The sequence below is a fragment of the Oncorhynchus kisutch genome, linkage group LG24 (genome assembly GCF_002021735.2).
Source record: "Oncorhynchus kisutch isolate 150728-3 linkage group LG24, Okis_V2, whole genome shotgun sequence".
Taxonomy (NCBI): domain Eukaryota; kingdom Metazoa; phylum Chordata; class Actinopteri; order Salmoniformes; family Salmonidae; genus Oncorhynchus; species Oncorhynchus kisutch.
The window spans coordinates 32,624,509-32,642,903 of record NC_034197.2 but is presented as its reverse complement, the minus strand read 5'-3'; the positions used below and the strand labels follow the sequence as shown (position 1 = coordinate 32,642,903).

General features: G+C 44.3%; 1 protein-coding gene and 1 long non-coding RNA gene across 2 annotated transcripts in view; one reads left to right on the top strand and one right to left on the bottom strand.

The window, feature by feature from the left end:
* Positions 1-13,972, top strand: part of LOC109880028 (transmembrane prolyl 4-hydroxylase) — a 23,806-nt gene extending 9,834 nt beyond the window's left edge. The window contains exons 3-9 of the mRNA XM_020472256.2: positions 4,784-4,980; positions 5,084-5,174; positions 10,509-10,674; positions 11,604-11,789; positions 11,952-12,042; positions 12,258-12,381; positions 12,484-13,972. Coding sequence (XP_020327845.1) covers positions 4,784-4,980; positions 5,084-5,174; positions 10,509-10,674; positions 11,604-11,789; positions 11,952-12,042; positions 12,258-12,381; positions 12,484-12,698 — 1,070 coding nt within the window. The 3' untranslated portion in view covers positions 12,699-13,972. The remainder of the gene's footprint in view (positions 1-4,783; positions 4,981-5,083; positions 5,175-10,508; positions 10,675-11,603; positions 11,790-11,951; positions 12,043-12,257; positions 12,382-12,483) is intronic.
* LOC116356854 (uncharacterized) lies at positions 13,792-18,395 on the bottom strand. The gene is made up of 2 exons (XR_004205149.1): positions 18,134-18,395; positions 13,792-14,683 (listed from the first exon to the last, which is right to left on the bottom strand). It is a non-coding gene; the product is annotated as an uncharacterized LOC116356854 (long non-coding RNA).

Here is an 18,395-nt window from a genome sequence, read left to right as displayed (position 1 = left end):
ACAGGCAGGCGTCCATCCGGAAGCCTTTCATTAGGAGAGGAAGGGATGGATAGAGGGGGTGATGGGAAGGCAGGGGTGCAGCTAAGGGGTTACCAGGGGGTCCTGGGCACTCTCATATCAGGAAGCCTTAGACTAACACACAGGTCCAGGCCACTGCTTTTAGGTCACCTCTGACGGTCCATGTGTAAATCATGGTTTTATATACACACAGGGTGAGTGTGTTGTGTGGTCTTCTTGCTCTCCCACACACTTTCTATGCATGTGAATGGGTCTGAATGAGAATGATGATACCAACCTCACACAGACATACCGGTACTCCTCCATACTAACTACTATATATGAGCGACCACCAGTTCGGCTCTCACCCAGGGGAACCACAATACAGCTTCTTTCTCAGTCACCCCCCTGTGGGAGACATTCAATGCCTTGGCTCATTAGCACTGTCAATGGGTCGGGCCATACCACAAATAGCTCCCTGTGGGGGTGATGGGGGGCCAGGGAGTTCTCATTATCCCCATATCCACAATCACTAAAGTGTCCCTGTGTACACACACCTGCTCAAACACCACACAGAGAAAGCTATAGCAAACACAACCCAGACAGATGTTGTTTTAGAAAAGTTATTTTTTAACAAGTTGTAAAATAATTACTGCTTTTTCAGTGCAGTATCCAATCTCTTTGCAGTGCAGAAGGCCTGGGTCGTTTTCTACTGTAACTCTGTAAAGATAAGAACTTGTTTGTCTTCTAAAATGTAAAGTACTGTATACTGGTAGCCCAAGTCTTAATCATCTCTACTCCTCAGCAATCATCATTCTGGTTTTCTGACATCAGCCAATCAGGAATACTAGGCTATTTGTTACATAAATGTAAACCAGTAACATAATCAGGCTTCCATCCGTGTCATGATTGGTTCTACTAGGTAGAACAGTCATGTGTGAGTCATCATCATCAGCAGGGCAACATAAGAGAGAAGTCTGTAGTCATTAATCATGCTGGTCTGATCTCCCAAGGCACTCAGGCCCTTTTGATAAGGAAATCCTTGATCATGGACCTGGGCTCACCTGAAGGCTTCTTGTTGTCTGTTGTTATGCTAACATGGACACCACCACTGATTCCAGTATCATTATGTTGAGTCTGATGTCCTAGGCAAGCAAGTGAATGGCTACACAGATAGGCCTGGTTTCAGTCCTAGGTAGCTAGTTTACCTAACCAAACCATCAGTCCTAGGTAGCTAGTTTACCTAACCAAACCATCAGTCCTAGGTAGCTAGTTTACCTAACCAAACCATCAGTCCTAGGTTGCTAGTTTACCTAACCTAACCATCAGTCCTAGGTTGCTAGTTTACCTAACCAAACCATCAGTCCTAGGTAGCTAGTTTTCCTAACCAAACCATCAGTCCTAGGTAGCTAGTTTAGCTAACCAAACCATCAGTCCTAGGTAGCTAGTTTACCTAACCAAACCATCAGTCCTAGGTAGCTAGTTTAGCTAACCAAACCATCAGTCCTAGGTAGCTAGTTTACCTAACCAAACCATCAGTCCTAGGTAGCTAGTTTACTTAACCAAACCATCAGTCCTAGGTAGCTAGTTTAGCTAACCAAACCATCAGTCCTAGGTAGCTAGTTTACCTAACCAAACCATCAGTCCTAGGTAGCTAGTTTACCTAACCAAACCATCAGTCCTAGGTAGCTAGTTTTCCTAACCAAACCATCAGTCCTAGGTAGCTAGTTTACCTAACCAAACCATCAGTCCTAGGTAGCTAGTTTTCCTAACCAAACCATCAGTCCTAGGTAGCTAGTTTACCTAACCAAACCATCAGTCCTAGGTAGCTAGTTTACCTAACCAAACCATCAGTCCTAGGTAGCTACAGTGCCTTGCGAAAGTATTCGGCCCCCTTGAACTTTGCGACCTTTTGCCACATTTCAGGCTTCAAACATAAAGATATAAAACTGTATTTTTTTGTGAAGAATCAACAACAAGTGGGACACAATCATGAAGTGGAACGACATTTATTGGATATTTCAAATGTTTTTAACAAATCAAAAACTGAAAAATTGGGCGTGCAAAATTATTCAGCCCCTTTACTTTCAGTGCAGCAAACTCTCTCCAGAAGTTCAGTGAGGATCTCTGAATGATCCAATGTTGACCTAAATGACTAATGATGATAAATACAATCCACCTGTGTGTAATCAAGTCTCCGTATAAATGAACCTGCACTGTGATAGTCTCAGAGGTCCGTTAAAAGCGCAGAGAGCATCATGAAGAACAAGGAACACACCAGGCAGGTCCGAGATACTGTTGTGAAGAAGTTTAAAGCCGGATTTGGATACAAAAAGATTTCCCAAGCTTTAAACATCCCAAGGAGCACTGTGCAAGCGATAATATTGAAATGGAAGGAGTATCAGACCACTGCAAATCTACCAAGACCTGGCCGTCCCTCTAAACTTTCAGCTCATACAAGGAGAAGACTGATCAGAGATGCAGCCAAGAGGCCCATGATCACTCTGGATGAACTGCAGAGATCTACAGCTGAGGTGGGAGACTCTGTCCATAGGACAACAATCAGTCGTATATTGCACAAATCTGGCCTTTATGGAAGAGTGGCAAGAAGAAAGCCATTTCTTAAAGATATCCATAAAAAGTGTAGTTTAAAGTTTGCCACAAGCCACCTGGGAGACACACCAAACATGTGGAAGAAGGTGCTCTGGTCAGATGAAACCAAAATTGAACTTTTTGGCAACAATGCAAAACGTTATGTTTGGCGTAAAAGCAACACAGCTCATCACCCTGAACACACTATCCCCACTGTCAAACATGGTGGTGGCAGCATCATGGTTTGGGCATGCTTTTCTTCAGCAGGGACAGGGAAGATGGTTAAAATTGATGGGAAGATGGATGGAGCCAAATACAGGACCATTCTGGAAGAAAACCTGATGGAGTCTGCAAAAGACCTGAGACTGGGACGGAGATTTGTCTTCCAACAAGACAATGATCCAAAACATAAAGCAAAATCTACAATGGAATGGTTCAAAAATAAACATATCCAGGTGTTAGAATGGCCAAGTCAAAGTCCAGACCTGAATCCAATCGAGAATCTGTGGAAAGAACTGAAAACTGCTGTTCACAAATGCTCTCCATCCAACCTCACTGAGCGCGAGCTGTTTTGCAAGGAGGAATGGGAAAAAAATTCTGTCTCTCGATGTGCAAAACTGATAGAGACATACCCCAAGCGACTTACAGCTGTAATCGCAGCAAAAGGTGGCGCTACAAAGTATTAACTTAAGGGGGCTGAATAATTTTGCACGCCCAATTTTTCAGTTTTTGATTTGTTAAAAAAGTTTTAAATATCCAATAAATGTTGTTCCACTTCATGATTGTGTCCCACTTGTTGTTGATTCTTCACAAAAAAATACAGTTTTATATCTTTATGTTTGAAGCCTGAAATGTGGCAAAAGGTCACAAAGTTCAAGGGGGCCGAATACTTTCGCAAGGCACTGTAGTTTTCCTAACCAAACCATCGGTCCTAGGTAGCTAGTTTACCTAACCAAACCATCAGTCCTAGGTAGCTAGTTTACCTAACCAAACCATCAGTCCTAGGTAGCTAGTTTTCCTAACCAAACCATCAGTCCTAGGTAGCTAGTTTACCTAACCAAACCATCAGTCCTAGGTAGCTAGTTTTCCTAACCAAACCATCAGTCCTAGGTAGCTAGTTTACCTAACCAAACCATCAGTCCTAGGTAGCTAGTTTTCCTAACCAAACCATCAGTCCTAGGTATCTAGTTTACCTAACCAAACCATCAGTCCTAGGTAGCTAGTTTACCTAACCAAACCATCAGTCCTAGGTAGCTAGTTTACCTAACCAAACCATCAGTCCTAGGTAGCTAGTTTAGCTAACCAAACCATCAGTCCTAGGTAGCTAGTTTACCTAACCAAACCATCAGTCCTAGGTAGCTAGTTTACCTAACCAAACCATCAGTCCTAGGTAGCTAGTTTAGCTAACCAAACCATCAGTCCTAGGTAGCTAGTTTACCTAACCAAACCATCAGTCCTAGGTAGCTAGTTTAGCTAACCAAACCATCAGTCCTAGGTAGCTAGTTTAGCTAACCAAACCATCAGTCCTAGCTTGCCATTATTAAAATCCAATTCAACAATGCCAATAATGTTTTCAATTCGACTTCTTTCAAAAGCAGCTCAAACATAGAACATGTAAGAATGAACTATAGCCATTGAATTCTACCGTGCAAATATACCATGCATTATAGGGAAATAATGCACACTCTAGAACAGTCCTTAGCCGTGGTATATTGGCCATATACCACACCCCCTCGGGCCTAATTGCTTAATTATACCATGGCAATGTTGAATCGTTTCTGATTGGCTTGAAGGGCATTCTAGACTCTAGAACTCTACTGTTCTTATGCACGATACAACGCAAAGTGCCTGGACACAACTCTTAGCCGTGGTATATTGGCCATATATCACAAACCCCGAGGTGGCTTACTGCTATTATGCACTGTTTACCAACTTAAGTAGAGCAGTAAAAATAAATGTTTTGTCATACCCGTGATATACGATCTGATATACCACGGCTGTCAGCCAATCAGCATTCAGGGCTCGAACCACCCAGTTTATAATGACTAATAATGGCCAATAGGAGCACGCCCTGTCTAAACATTAGTGTGGGAAACCCTGGTCACCCTGGCCCATACATTACACTTCTACCCAGAGCATGACGTTGTACAGGTAATCAATGACGTATGGGTCCCCCTCTCTCTGTTCCTGTTAGAGATTCCTGGCTTCCTGTCTGAGGAGGAGTGTGGTGTGGTGGTGCAGCTGGCCCAGCTGAAGGGTCTGATGGAGAGCCAGGCCACAGTGCCACCAGAAGACCAGGAGGAGGAACTGCAGCCACTGCTCTCCCTCAGCCCCGAGGAGACCTTCAGCCTGCTAGACCTGGACCAAGACGGACTACTGCAGAGACAGGAAGTGAGAGAGAGGGGGATGAGGGAGGGAGAGGTGGGTGGGTGAGAGGGAGGGATAGAGAGCGGCTGGCAGCTCATTAGTTTGTGGTTGTGTGTTTCTGTCCCAGATCTTGAGCCACTCTCGTTCACGGGACGGGACCTGGCTGAGCCCAGAGAACTTACGACAGATACTCACCGGCCAGGAGGCCAGCTCAGCAGGTACTTTGTAGTGTGTGTGTGTATCTCGTTCTCCGTAGGCAATGTGAGGTAAGACCTTTTAAATAGGTTTACTTTCGCAAGGCAGACTGAATACCAGGACGTGTATTCAGAACATGCACTGACCAGCTGGCAAGCGTCTTCACTGACATTTTCAACCTTTCCCTGACCCAGTCTGTAATACCAACTTGATTCAAGCAGACCATCATAGTCCTTGTGCCCAAGAAGAAGTGATGCAGTCAGTCTCTCCTCAACTCTTAGCCAAGAGAGACTGGCATACATAGTATTTATGTTAGCCCTCTTGATTACAATGAAGAGCAAGACATGCCGCTCTGTTCCCGGCCAGCTGCAGTTCAACTAGGTCTTTTTTTAGCAGCACTTGACCACACGGCCTGACAATAATCAAGATCAGACTAAATTAGGGCCTGCAGGACTTGCTTTGTGGAGTGTGGTGTCAAAAAAGCAGAACATCTCATGACAGTTTACATTCTAAGGTAACACCAAGTAATTTAGTCTCCTCAACTTGTTCAACAGCCACACCATTTGCTACCAGATTCAGCTGAGGTCTAGAGCTTAGGGAATGATTTGTACCAAATACAATGCTCTTAGTTTTAGAGATGTTCAGGACCAGTTTATTATTGCCAACTCATTCCAAAACTGACTGCAACTCCTTGTTAATGGTTTCAGTGACTTCATTGGCTGTGGTTTCTGACACGTATATGGTTGAATCATCAGGATACATGGACACACAGGCTTTGTTTTAATGCCAGTTGCATGTCATTGCTAAAAATAGAAAAGAGTAGAGGGCCTACAGAACTGCCCTGCGGTACACCACACCCTACAGGTTTGACATTAGAGAATCTTCCATTAAAGAAAACCCTCAGTTGTATTAGGTAAATGGCTCTGAATCCACAATATGGCAAAGGTTTAAAAGCTATAAAACATACACGACCGTTCAAAAGTTTGCGGATACTTAGTAATGTCCTTGTTTTTGAAGGAAAAGCAAATTAAAATAACATCAAATTGATCAGAAATACAGTACAGTGTAGACATTGTTAATGTTGTAAATGACTATTGTAGCTGGAAATGGCTGATTTTTGGAATATCTATATAGGTGTACAGAGGCCCATTACCAGCAACCATCACTCCTGTGTTCCAATGGCACGTTGTGTTTATAATTTTAAAAGGCTAATTGATCATTATAAAACCCTTTTGCAATTATGTTAGCACAGCTGAAAACTGTTGTTCTGATTGAAAAAGCAATAAAACTGGCCTTCTTTAGACTAGTTGAGTATCTGGAGAAAATGCCAAGAAACTGAAGGTCTGGTACAACGCTGTATACTAATCCCTTCACAGAACAGCACAAACTGGCCCTAACCAGAATAGAAAGAGTGGGAGGCCCCGGTGCACAACTGAGCAAGAGGACAAGTACATTAGTGTCTAGTTTGAGAAACAGACACCAACACAAGTTCTCAACTGGCAGCTTCATTAAATAGCACCCGCAAAACACCAGTCTCAACGTCAACAGTGAAGAGGCAACTCTGGGATGCTGGCCTTATAGGCAGAGTTGCAAAGCCATATCTCAGACTGGCCAATAAAAATAAAAGATTAAGATGGGCAAAAAAAACAGACACTGGACAGAGGAACTCCATATTCATAGCACGCAATGATTACATCAAGCTTGTGACTCTACAAACTTGTTTTCTAATGATCCAATTAGCATTTAAAAATTATAAACTTGGATTAGCTAACACAACGTGCCATTGGAACACCAGAGTGATGGTTGCTGATAATGGGCCTCTGTACGCCTATGTAGCTATTCCATTAAAACTCTGCCGTTTCCAGCTACAATAGTCATTTACAACATTGACACTGTCTGCACTGTATTTCTGATCAATTTGATATTATTTTAATGGACAAAAAACTATTTCTTTCAAAAACAAGAGACATTTCTAAGTGTCCAGAAACGTTTGAATGGTAGTGTATGCAGTGGGGAGAACAAGTATTTGATACACTGACAATTTTGCAGGTTTTCCTACTTACAAAGAATGTAGAGGTCTGTAATTTTTTATCATAGGTACACTTCAACTGTGAGAGACAGAATCTAAAACAAAAATCCAGAAAATCACATTGTATGATTTTTAAGTAATTAATTTGCATTTTATTGCATGACATAAGTATTTGACTACCTACCAACCAGTAAGAATTCCGGCTCTCACAGACCTGTTAGTTTTTCTTTAAGAAGCCTTCCTGTTCTCCACTCAGTACCTGTATTAACTGCACCTGTTTGAACTCGTTACCTGTATAAAAGACACCTGTCCACACACTCAATCAAACAGACTCCAACCTCTCCACAATGGCCAAGACCAGAGAGCTGTGTAAGGACATCAGGGATAAAATTGTAGACCTGCACAAGGCTGGGATGGGCTACAGGACGATAGGCAAGCAGCTTGGTGAGAAGGCAACAACTGTTGGCGCAATTATTAGAAAATTAAAGAAGTTCAAGATGACGGTCAATCATCCTCAGTCTGGGCCTCCATGCAAGATCTCACCTCGTGGGGAATCAATGATCATGAGGAAGGTGAGGGATCAACCCAGAACTACACGGCAGGACCTGGTCAATGACCTGAAGAGAGCTGGGACCACAGTCTCAAAGAAAACCATTAGTAACACACTACGCCGTCATGGATTAAAATCCTGCAGCACACTCAAGGTCCCCCTGCTCAAGCCAGCGCATGTCCAGGCCCGTCTGAAGTTTGCCAATGACCATCTGGATGATCCAGAGGAGGAATAGGAGAAGGTCATGTGGTCTGATGAGACAAAAATATAGCTTTTTGGTCTAAACTCCACTCGCCGTGTTTGGAGGAAGAAGAAGGATGAATACAACCCCAAGAACACCATCCCAAGTGTGAAGCATGGAGGTGGAAACATCATTCTTTGGGGATGCTTTTCTAAAAAGGGGACAGGACGTCTGCACTGTATTGAGGGGAGGATGGACAACCTCCTTCCCTCAGTAAGAGCATTGAAGATGGGTCGTGGCTGGGTCTTCCAGCATGACAACGACCCAAAACACACAGCCAGGGAAACTAAGGAGTGGCTCCGTAAGAAGCATCTCAAGGTCGTGGAGTGGCCTAGCCAGTCTCCAGACCTGAACCCAATAGAAAATCGTTGGAGGGAGCTGAAAGTCCCTAAACCTGAAGGATCTGGAGAAGGTCTGTATGGAGGAGTGGGCCAAAATCCCTGCTGCAGTGTGTGCAAACCTGGTCAAGAACTACAGGAAACGTATGATCTCTGAAATTGCAAACAAAGGTTTCTGTACCAAATATTAAGTTATTCTTTTCTGATGTATAAAATACTTATGTCATGCAATAAAATGCAAATGAATTACTTAAAAATCATACACTGTGATTTTCTGTATTTTTGTTTTAGATTCCATCACTCACAGTTGAAGTGTACCTATGATTAAAAAAATTACAGACCTCTATATGCTTTGTAAGTAGTATGCCATCTATTTTGTGAAGTGCACCAGTCCCTCCTGCAGCAAAGCACCCCCACAACATGATGCTGCCACACTCGTGCTTCACGGTTGGGACAGGGTTCTTTTAGCTTGCAAGCCTCACCCTTCTAAAGCCATGACATCATTTTCTGTAATTTTCCAAGCTGTTTAAAGGCACAGACCACTTAGTGTATGTAAACTTCTGACCCACTGGAATTGTGATACAGTGAATTATAAGTGAAATAATCTGTAAACATTTGTTGGAAAAATGTCCTAACCGACTTGCCAAAACTATAGTTTGTTAACAAGAAATTTGTGGAGTGGATGAAAAACGAGTTTTAATGACTCCAACCTAAGTGTTTGTACAATTCCGACTTCAACTGTACATACATACATACATACAAATAAAAGTATGTGGACACCCCTTCAAATGGGTTGGACACTGCATTGTTGGAAAAGGACCCGTAAGTAAGTATTTCACTGTAAGTCTACACCTGGTTTGTGTATGTATGTCTTTCCCAAAGCTGATGTACCAGGCTTTCCCTGCCAGTATTATTCAGGGGTGAGTGTTTGTGCGTGCCAAGGGTGTGTGTGACCTGATGCCATTGTGCCAGGCGCCGTTTGCGTTTCCCAGTCCGGATGTGTCCCATCATCTCATTAAAATCTGTGGCCTACCAACCTCCTTCCTTAACATTCCCCCGGATCCCTTGTACTCCTCCACCCCACACTTATTCGCTCCATCCTCCCCTCCTGCACCCCAGAGCTATTGTTTAGTCTGGGGCGCTGCTTCATAGGGGGACGAGGGGAAAGGGGGCCCGGAGGTTCACTCATTCGAGAGTAATAGAAAGGGAGAGAGTTACAGGGAGGGAGTGGAAAAGCAAAAGAGAGGAGCTGCAACAGCATACAGGGCTACAGATACAGAGAATGGCTGGGATGAGAAGGGCCGGAGAATAGGAGGGAGGAGAATAGGAGAGAGGAGAATAGGAGAGAGGAGAATAGGAGGGAGGAGAATAGGAGAGAGGGGAATATGGGAATAGGAGAGAGGAGAATAGGAGAGAGGAGAATAGGAGAGAGGAGAATAGGAAAGAGGAGAATAGGAAAGAGGAGAATAGGAAAGAGTAGAATAGGAAAGAGGAGAATAGGAGAGAGGAGAATAGGAAAGAGGAGAATAGGAAAGAGGAGAATAGGAGAGAGGAGAATAGGAGGGAGGAGAGAGGAGAATAGGAGAGAGGAGAATAGGAGAGAGGAGAATAGGAAAGAGGAGAATAGGAGGGAGGAGAATAGGAGAGAGGAGAATAGGAGAGAGGAGAATAGGAGGGAGGAGAATAGGAGAGAGGAGAATAGGAGAGAGGAGAATAGGAAAGAGGGGAGAATAGGAGAGAGGAAAGAGGAGAGAGGAGAATAGGAGAGAGGAGAATAGGAAAGAGGAAGATGTGCTGAGAGTAACAGTATACAGTAGTAAACCCCTACAGGGAGAGAGTGATTAGGAAGATGAGCTGAGAGTAACAGTATACAGTAGTACACCCCTGCAGGGAGAGAGGGAGAGAGAGTGATTAGGAAGATGTGCTGAGAGTAACAGTATACAGTAGTACACCCCTACAGGGAGAGAGTGATTAGGAAGATGTGCTGAGCGTAACAGTATACAGTAGTACACCCCTACAGGGAGAGAGTGATTAGGAAGATGTGCTGAGAGTAACAGTATACAGTAGTACACCCCTACAGGGAGAGAGTGATTAGGAAGATGTGAACATACATCTTAATAGGAGAGTGAGAGAAACATTTTTTGCAGCAGAGAGGGGGGTGTTTGTGTGAGAGGGGCTAACCGTGTGTTGTCCCTGCAGGTGTGTTAACTCTAGAGGAGTTCAGGCATGTGTGTGACGGCATGTCCCAGCATCCCTTGCAGCAGCGAGGCGGAACAAGGCGGGGCCAACCGAAAAGGAAGAGCCGACACACCTGGCTGTATCAGGGACCAGGATCACACCACATACTACACGCACTGAGGAACAGGTAACCCTCACTCAGTTGTCATACTAACTCAGTTGTAACTCTCACTCAGTTGTCATACTAACTCAGTTGTCATACTAACTCAGTTGTCATACTAACTCATTTGTCATACTAACTCAGTTGTAACTCTCACTCAGTTGTCATACTAACTCAGTTGTCATACTAACTCAGTTGTCATACTAACTCATTTGTCATACTAACTCAGTTGTAACTCTCACTCAGTTGTCATACTAACTCAGTTGTCATACTAACTCAGTTGTCATACTAACTCAGTTGTAACTCTCAGTTGTCATACTAACTCAGTTGTAACTCTCACTCAGTTGTCATACTAACTCAGTTGTCATACTAACTCAGTTGTCATACTAACTCAGTTGTCATACTAACTCAGTTGTAACTCTCAGTTGTCATACTAACTCAGTTGTAACTCTCACTCAGTTGTCATACTAACACAGTTGTCATACTAACTCAGTTGTCATACTAACTCAGTTGTCATACTAACTCAGTTGTCATACTAACTCAGTTGTAACTCTCAGTTGTCATACTAACTCAGTTGTAACTCTCATTCAGTTGTCATACTAACTCAGTTGTCATACTAACTCAGTTGTCATACTAACTCAGTTGTCATACTAACTCAGTTGTAACTCTCATTTGTCATACTAACTCAGTTGTAACTCTCACTCAGTTGTCATACTAACACAGTTGTAACTCTCACTCATTTGTCATACTAACTCAGTTGTCATACTAACTCAGTTGTCATACTAACTCAGTTGTAACTCTCACTCAGTTGTCACACTAACTCAGTTGTCATACTAACTCAGTTGTCATACTAACTCAGTTGTCATAGTAACTCAGTTGTAACACGCACTCTGTTGTCATAGTAACTCAGTTGTCATACTGTTTTTATGGCTTTATTCCGGCCTCTCCTTCTTTAGGGTGACCCATCTAGCGCGTCTGCCCTCCCCATTGGTTGAGCTGAGCGAGCCGCTGCAGGTGATTCGCTACGAGCAGGGAGGCTTCAGCCATGCCCACCACGACAGTAGCCCCTCCCATCCAGAGACCACCTGCTCACACACACGCCTGGTCGGAAACACTTCGGCACACACTGAGATCTCCTGCAGGTCTGTCTCTTTGTGTCTGTGTATCCATATGCTTCCTCTAATTTTCATAGGTTGTCATCTTTTTATGGTGTCCATCTGTTTGTACAAATGTGCACTTTGATCCTCCCATATTCCAGTCAGAATAGTCCCCTTAATATACGGGTGTTCCCTCCTTCTCCCCAGGTACATCACTGTGTTCCTCTACCTGAACTCTGTGGAGGGAGGCGGAGAGACCACTTTCCCTGTGGCAGACAATCGCACCTATGAGGAGGAGGTGGGTGACCATACTATAAGCATTGTCCGTACTAAGAGTTTTTGCTTTCATGTTGAATGATGAGAAGGCTACTGATTTCCTGAATTGTGCTGCTATTGCAAACATAATGCTGAACAATGACAAGGAATCTGAGTGAGAAGCACTTGTCATGCTTCATATCGGGAGCATAGAGGAGCTGCATGTTTGTTGTGTTTGCACGTGTGTGTCCCCTCCAGGCATTAGTGCAGGGTGGTGTGGATCTGACAGACACACAGCAGAGCTGTAACAGAGGAAACCTCAGGGTGAAACCAACAGCTGGGACTGCTCTCCTCTGGTACAACCATCTCTCTGATGGCAACAGTACGTTCCAGCACACACACTGCTCCATTCTCTGTGACTTGTTTTCTCCGGTAACACTGTGCGCCACTAGTCAAACTCCCCATCCCCTCCCCTGTCCCGCAGGTTGGATGGGTGAGGTGGATGAATACTCCCTCCATGGGGACTGCCCTGTGACCCGAGGGGTGAAGTGGGTAGCCAACAGCTGGGTGAACGTGGACCCAGACCACCAGCGCCAAGCCCGCTACCAGAGACTGGTGACCCACAGACAGGAGGGCAAGCCGGGCAGAGAGGAGCGGGAACCCCCCCTCCCTCACAGCAACCACCACCAGGACCTGTAGTACTGTAGCTAGGGCTACTGGGAACACACTGTGGGGAGATGCACACGTTCCTTTAAGCACACGGGCAAATCACAATTGCCGCTTTAGTCATGTGGTGAAAATTTGACTTAAATGGCAGTTAGGATTTGCCCCTAAGAATATCTGAAAAGACAAAGTACCTGTGTAATTAATTGAATTCAAAACCCAGTTCTAATTACACATGCAGACATTTTAGTTGCATTTGTCTGTTTTTCAGTCAGTTATGGTTCTGAGGGATACATTCTTGTTTTAAATGTAGTATTCACAGCAAATTGAGCCAAATTAGAATATAATCAGATGACCCATCTATCTATGTCTTCCTGACAGGCAGATTTGATGTGGGATTGTATCTATAGTTCTGTCTGTTTCTTTCATGAGTGATGTGATGTTCTGAAACTATTTGTCAACAGAGTTGGGATGATGGGGGTGCTAGTTGGCTCGAGGAAGCCCAATAACCAGCCAGGCCCCTGGACCTCAAGCATTAGATATTTACGTTGGCCAAGCCCAATGTCTTTAGGGAACCAAGAGTCCATGTGTAACCAGTGTGTCTGTGCTGCTAACAGCCTCACTTCCTCCACTGTCCCTTTCCTCTTCCTGGGTGTGAACCAGTGGTCCACTGATTCCAAACACGCCTGCTTGACGTACAAACCACAGAAAAGGTTTGAATTTAATGGCCCCATTTCAAGCTGTGGGTGATTTTTATCCAGTACAATTTGAATCCTGTTTCTATGTTTACAGTTCCTGTCTGGTGGTTGTGTTAGGATGATGAAGAACCACTCTCATTCTCAAACGAGCTGTCCTTTCATACAACTCCTTGTTAAAGATGGAACCTGCATTAGGGGAAACAGCGCCACTGTCCGTCCCCAGCACCTTTTGTTATTGTTTGAGTTTGGACAAAACGGAGGTGAGGTGCGTTGAGCAGTGTGGTTAAAGAAACTAAAACCTGCAGCACATATCCTGCTGTTTTATCGCACCTGCAATGATGTTTGAGAGGGAGGAAAACGGTGTGATTTACAGTAACTTCTTTGTTGTTGTAATAATAGTTATTTTTCAAAGTCTTCTTGATTCAGGTAAATGTGTTTATTTATTTGTTTATTTATTTGTTGTATTTGATTATTTATTATCTATGTTATTATTATTTATTAACTTAATAAGGTGATTGATGAATGTATCATTATTACTTGACTGGTTGATGTTGCACTGAGTCTATTACAGTTGTTGTTCACTGTATACATACAATAAGTCATGGAAAACAATAACTACATACAATAAGTCATGGAAAACAATAACTACATACAATAAGTCATGGAAAACAATAACTACATACAATAAGTCATGGAAAACAATAACTACATACAATAAGTCATGGAAAACAATAACTACATACAATAAGTCATGGAAAACAATAACTACATACAATAAGTCATGGAAAACAATAACTACATACAATAAGTCATGGAAAACAATAACTACATACAATAAGTCATGGAAAACAATAACTACATACAATAAGTCATGGAAAACAATAACTACATACAATAAGTCATGGAAAACAATAACTACATACAATAAGTCATGGAAAACAATACAATTTGTATGTTTTTTTCTGTAGCTACAGTGAATGTGAATTTTTATCTAAGCCTGGCACCGAGGAGCATTACATGGGGTTCTCTCATTTGGGCAAAAGTCGTTCCTACGTCCTCTTTCCTCTGTGACCGATACGAGGTTGAGTGTTTGGAGAGTGTGTCAATTGGTTAAAAGGCAAATGGAAGACGGTTCTTCTCGATAGCCTCCTTTTGGCAAGGAAGCACCACTGAGGTATAATAAGAACTGGAGACGACTTCCAAGATGTCTGACTGTTGTTTTCAAGGTCATCTACTCATGTTCGCATACGCCGATTCATTGGCCTTTTATCAATTAGATTTGCTCACCTCCTGCATCCTCTCTTCTTCGTCCTCTTTCGCCTCCTTTTGAAAAAGGTCAAAGTTAATTGAGGAGAGTAACCGTTGATGGAAATGAGACGGTCCTTTTAGCTAACCTTTTCCTAACCTTAACCTAATTATCCTAACCTGTTGCATAAATTCTCCTAACCTGCTACGAAATGTCAAATCTGACCTTAATTTGACAAAAGCTTGATCCTTTCTAGCTGTGACCCTGGAACCCTGGCCCCTTGGGAAGCACAAGCAATGATTTTTTATAACTAACCCAAGATAGACCACAGCCTGTCATTTCCAATGGGAGCAAACTAATCATAGTGTGCAGAACTAGTAGTGCTCGTTCTAGCATGCATTTCCATATTTCCGTTAGGGAACGCCAACTCGGAAGTCGAGTGGGTATTAACTCAATTCGCCCCTTCACTCCTAAACAACACACTTTTTAGAAACTTTGACAAAGGGTAAAGTCTACAAAAATGTGTCCACTCTGTTCGTAACATATTCTGGTTTTGGGAACAGAAAACTATTGAGATCAAATGTTTCATCAATGAGAAATCCATCTCACTCGAACTTCTCCCACTGCCGGCCACTGGGCTTCGTATCATCACCATACTTGGTGGTGAGTGGAAATACCACCTTCTTGTTCTTCTATGAGATTTAACTGCAGTTGGCATCCAATTTGTTGCATTACCGCCACCTACTGGACTGGAGTAGAACTCCCTTATACTTTACTTGAAAAAGAAAGATGTACTAAATAAATACCTTACCATCTAACACTATACTCACTAATTTCAAAATTATATAAAATAAAATTAGCAACCCTTTACTCCACAAATTAAATGTATTTATTCCTACCTCATGCCATCACCCTGAAAGGATGAGACATCACCACTTAACACACCCTGTAACTGCTGCTGTCAAGTCTCGCACACCCAAATACCTCTCTGCAGCTGCCAACACGACCTCAATTTTCAGAGACTTCCGATCGATCCCTGCAGTACAATTAATAACCATTGCAATAAATTCTAACTTATTTCACTTTTTGGCCTCTCCCCCTGTACTGGTGTCTCTACTACTCTCCCCACTCCTCCCCCTGTACTGGTGTCTCTACTACTCTCCCCACTCCTCCCCCTGTACTGGTGTCTCTACTACTCTCCCCACTCCTCCCCCTGTACTGGTGTCTCTACTACTCTCCCCACTCCTCCCCCTGTACTGGTGTCTCTACTACTCTCCCCACTCCTCCCCCTGTACTGGTGTCTCTACTACTCTCACCACTCCTCCCCCTGTACTGGTGTCTCTACTACTCTCACCACTCCTCCCTCTGTACTGGTGTCTCTACTACTCTCACCACTCCTCCCCCTGTACTGGTGTCTCTACTACTCTCACCACTCCTCCCTCTGTACTGGTGTCTCTACTACTCTCACCACTCCTCCCCCTGTACTGGTGTCTCTACTACTCTCCCCACTCCTCCCCCTGTACTGGTGTCTCTACTACTCTCACCACTCCTCCCCCTGTACTGGTGTCTCTACTACTCTCACCACTCCTCCCCCTGTACTGGTGTCTCTACTACTCTCACCACTCCTCCCCCTGTACTGGTGTCTCTACTACTCTCACCACTCCTCCCCCTGTACTGGTGTCTCTACTACTCTCACCACTCCTCCCTCTGTACTGGTGTCTCTACTACTCTCACCACTCCTCCCCCTGTACTGGTGTCTCTACTACTCTCACCACTCCTCCCTCTGTACTGGTGTCTCTACTACTCTCACCACTCCTCCCCCTGTACTGGTGTCTCTACTACTCTCACCACTCCTCCCCCTGTACTGGTGTCTCTACTACTCTCCCCACTCCTCCCCCTGTACTGGTGTCTCTACTACTCTCCCCACTCCTCCCCCTGTACTGGTGTCTCTACTACTCTCACCACTCCTCCCTCTGTACTGGTGTCTCTACTACTCTCACCACTCCTCCCCCTGTACTGGTGTCTCTACTACTCTCACAACTCCTCCCCCTGTACTGGTGTCTCTACTACTCTCACCACTCCTCCCCCTGTACTGGTGTCTCTACTACTCTCACCACTCCTCCCTCTGTACTGGTGTCTCTACTACTCTCACCACTCCTCCCTCTGTACTGGTGTCTCTACTACTCTCACCACTCCTCCCTCTGTACTGGTGTCTCTACTACTCTCACCACTCCTCCCCCTGTACTGGTGTCTCTACTACTCTCACCACTCCTCCCTCTGTACTGGTGTCTCTACTACTCTCACCACTCCTCCCCCTGTACTGGTGTCTCTACTACTCTCCCCACTCCTCCCCCTGTACTGGTGTCTCTACTACTCTCACCACTCCTCCCCCTGTACTGGTGTCTCTACTACTCTCACCACTCCTCCCCCTGTACTGGTGTCTCTACTACTCTCACCACTCCTCCCCCTGTACTGGTGTCTCTACTACTCTCACCCCTCCTCCCCCTGTACTGGTGTCTCTACTACTCTCACCACTCCTCCCCCTGTACTGGTGTCTCTACTACTCTCACCACTCCTCCCCCTTAACCCATCTTCCTCTACTTTCTCAGCATATGACAACTTCTGCTCTACTCTAACCCTGGAAACCTCAACCTGCACGGGACATGTCTGATCCCCAGCTCCATGGGCACCCCTACAATAAACACATTCCACTACCTTCCCCAATACTACACATTCCTTTGTCTCATGCCCTTCTGCACATTTCTCACACCTTGGACCCTCCCTCCTGCACTGCTGTCACATGCCCATAAGTTTGACACCTGTAACATCATAATGTACTCGGCACATATGTTCGTACAGGATAACTTATATATCCTAACTTCACTTTGTCAGGCAAAGACTCAACTTCAAAACTCAGAAGAACAGACAATGACTCTTCTGTTTCTCCACTCTCACCACCCTGTCTGCGTCGCATCAAATGACGAGCATCACATACACCGGGAAACTTTGCCCTCAGCTGGTCAACGTTTATATCTACTGCTACCCCAGTGATCACTCCTTTCATTGGTGCCCTTTTCTTGAGAACGAAACAATTCACCTTTATGGCCCCATCCGTTTTACTTCGGATTTTACTTCTGCCCAGCAATGATCACTACACCACTTCTAGTTACCCTCACCGATTCCACATGACCCAACTCTTTTTTCACCCGCCGTGAAACCACAAATGGATCAGTCAAAAGGCAAGAGTCCACTTTTTCCATAAACTTCACTACTACTGTCACAGACTCTTCTTCATTCTGATCCTCGGTGCATTCCTCGGTCTCAGATAACTTCACCCTCATTCACTTCCATTTCTCCTCCTGTCTTCAGCTCCCTCTGCTTACACTTTCTACCATTCTTCTTTGACAAACCATCTCCCTTTTTTCCACAATTTTTATCCAACTCAAGCTCACTCTCTTCTTCGCTCACTCTCTTAGGCCTCTTCTCCCTCTCTTTTCCCCTCCATTCATTCTCCGTTTTCCACGTACATGTCTCCTCACGATAATACTGCTGCTCCATCCCTGACACCCATCTTGTACTTGCTTTCTCTAGGGACTCCATTTTTACCCTTCCGGGGTTCTGCTCATGTCCCCAATAACGTGCCTACAACAAAGCCTCCAATCGCTACTCGGTGTTCTCGAGTGGAAACGCCAACCCGAATGCTTCAGATTTGTACATCCGGTGAAACATAATGTTCATTGTTCGACACAATCTGTGACAGAAGTGTATCCTACTGCGGAAGAGTTTTGA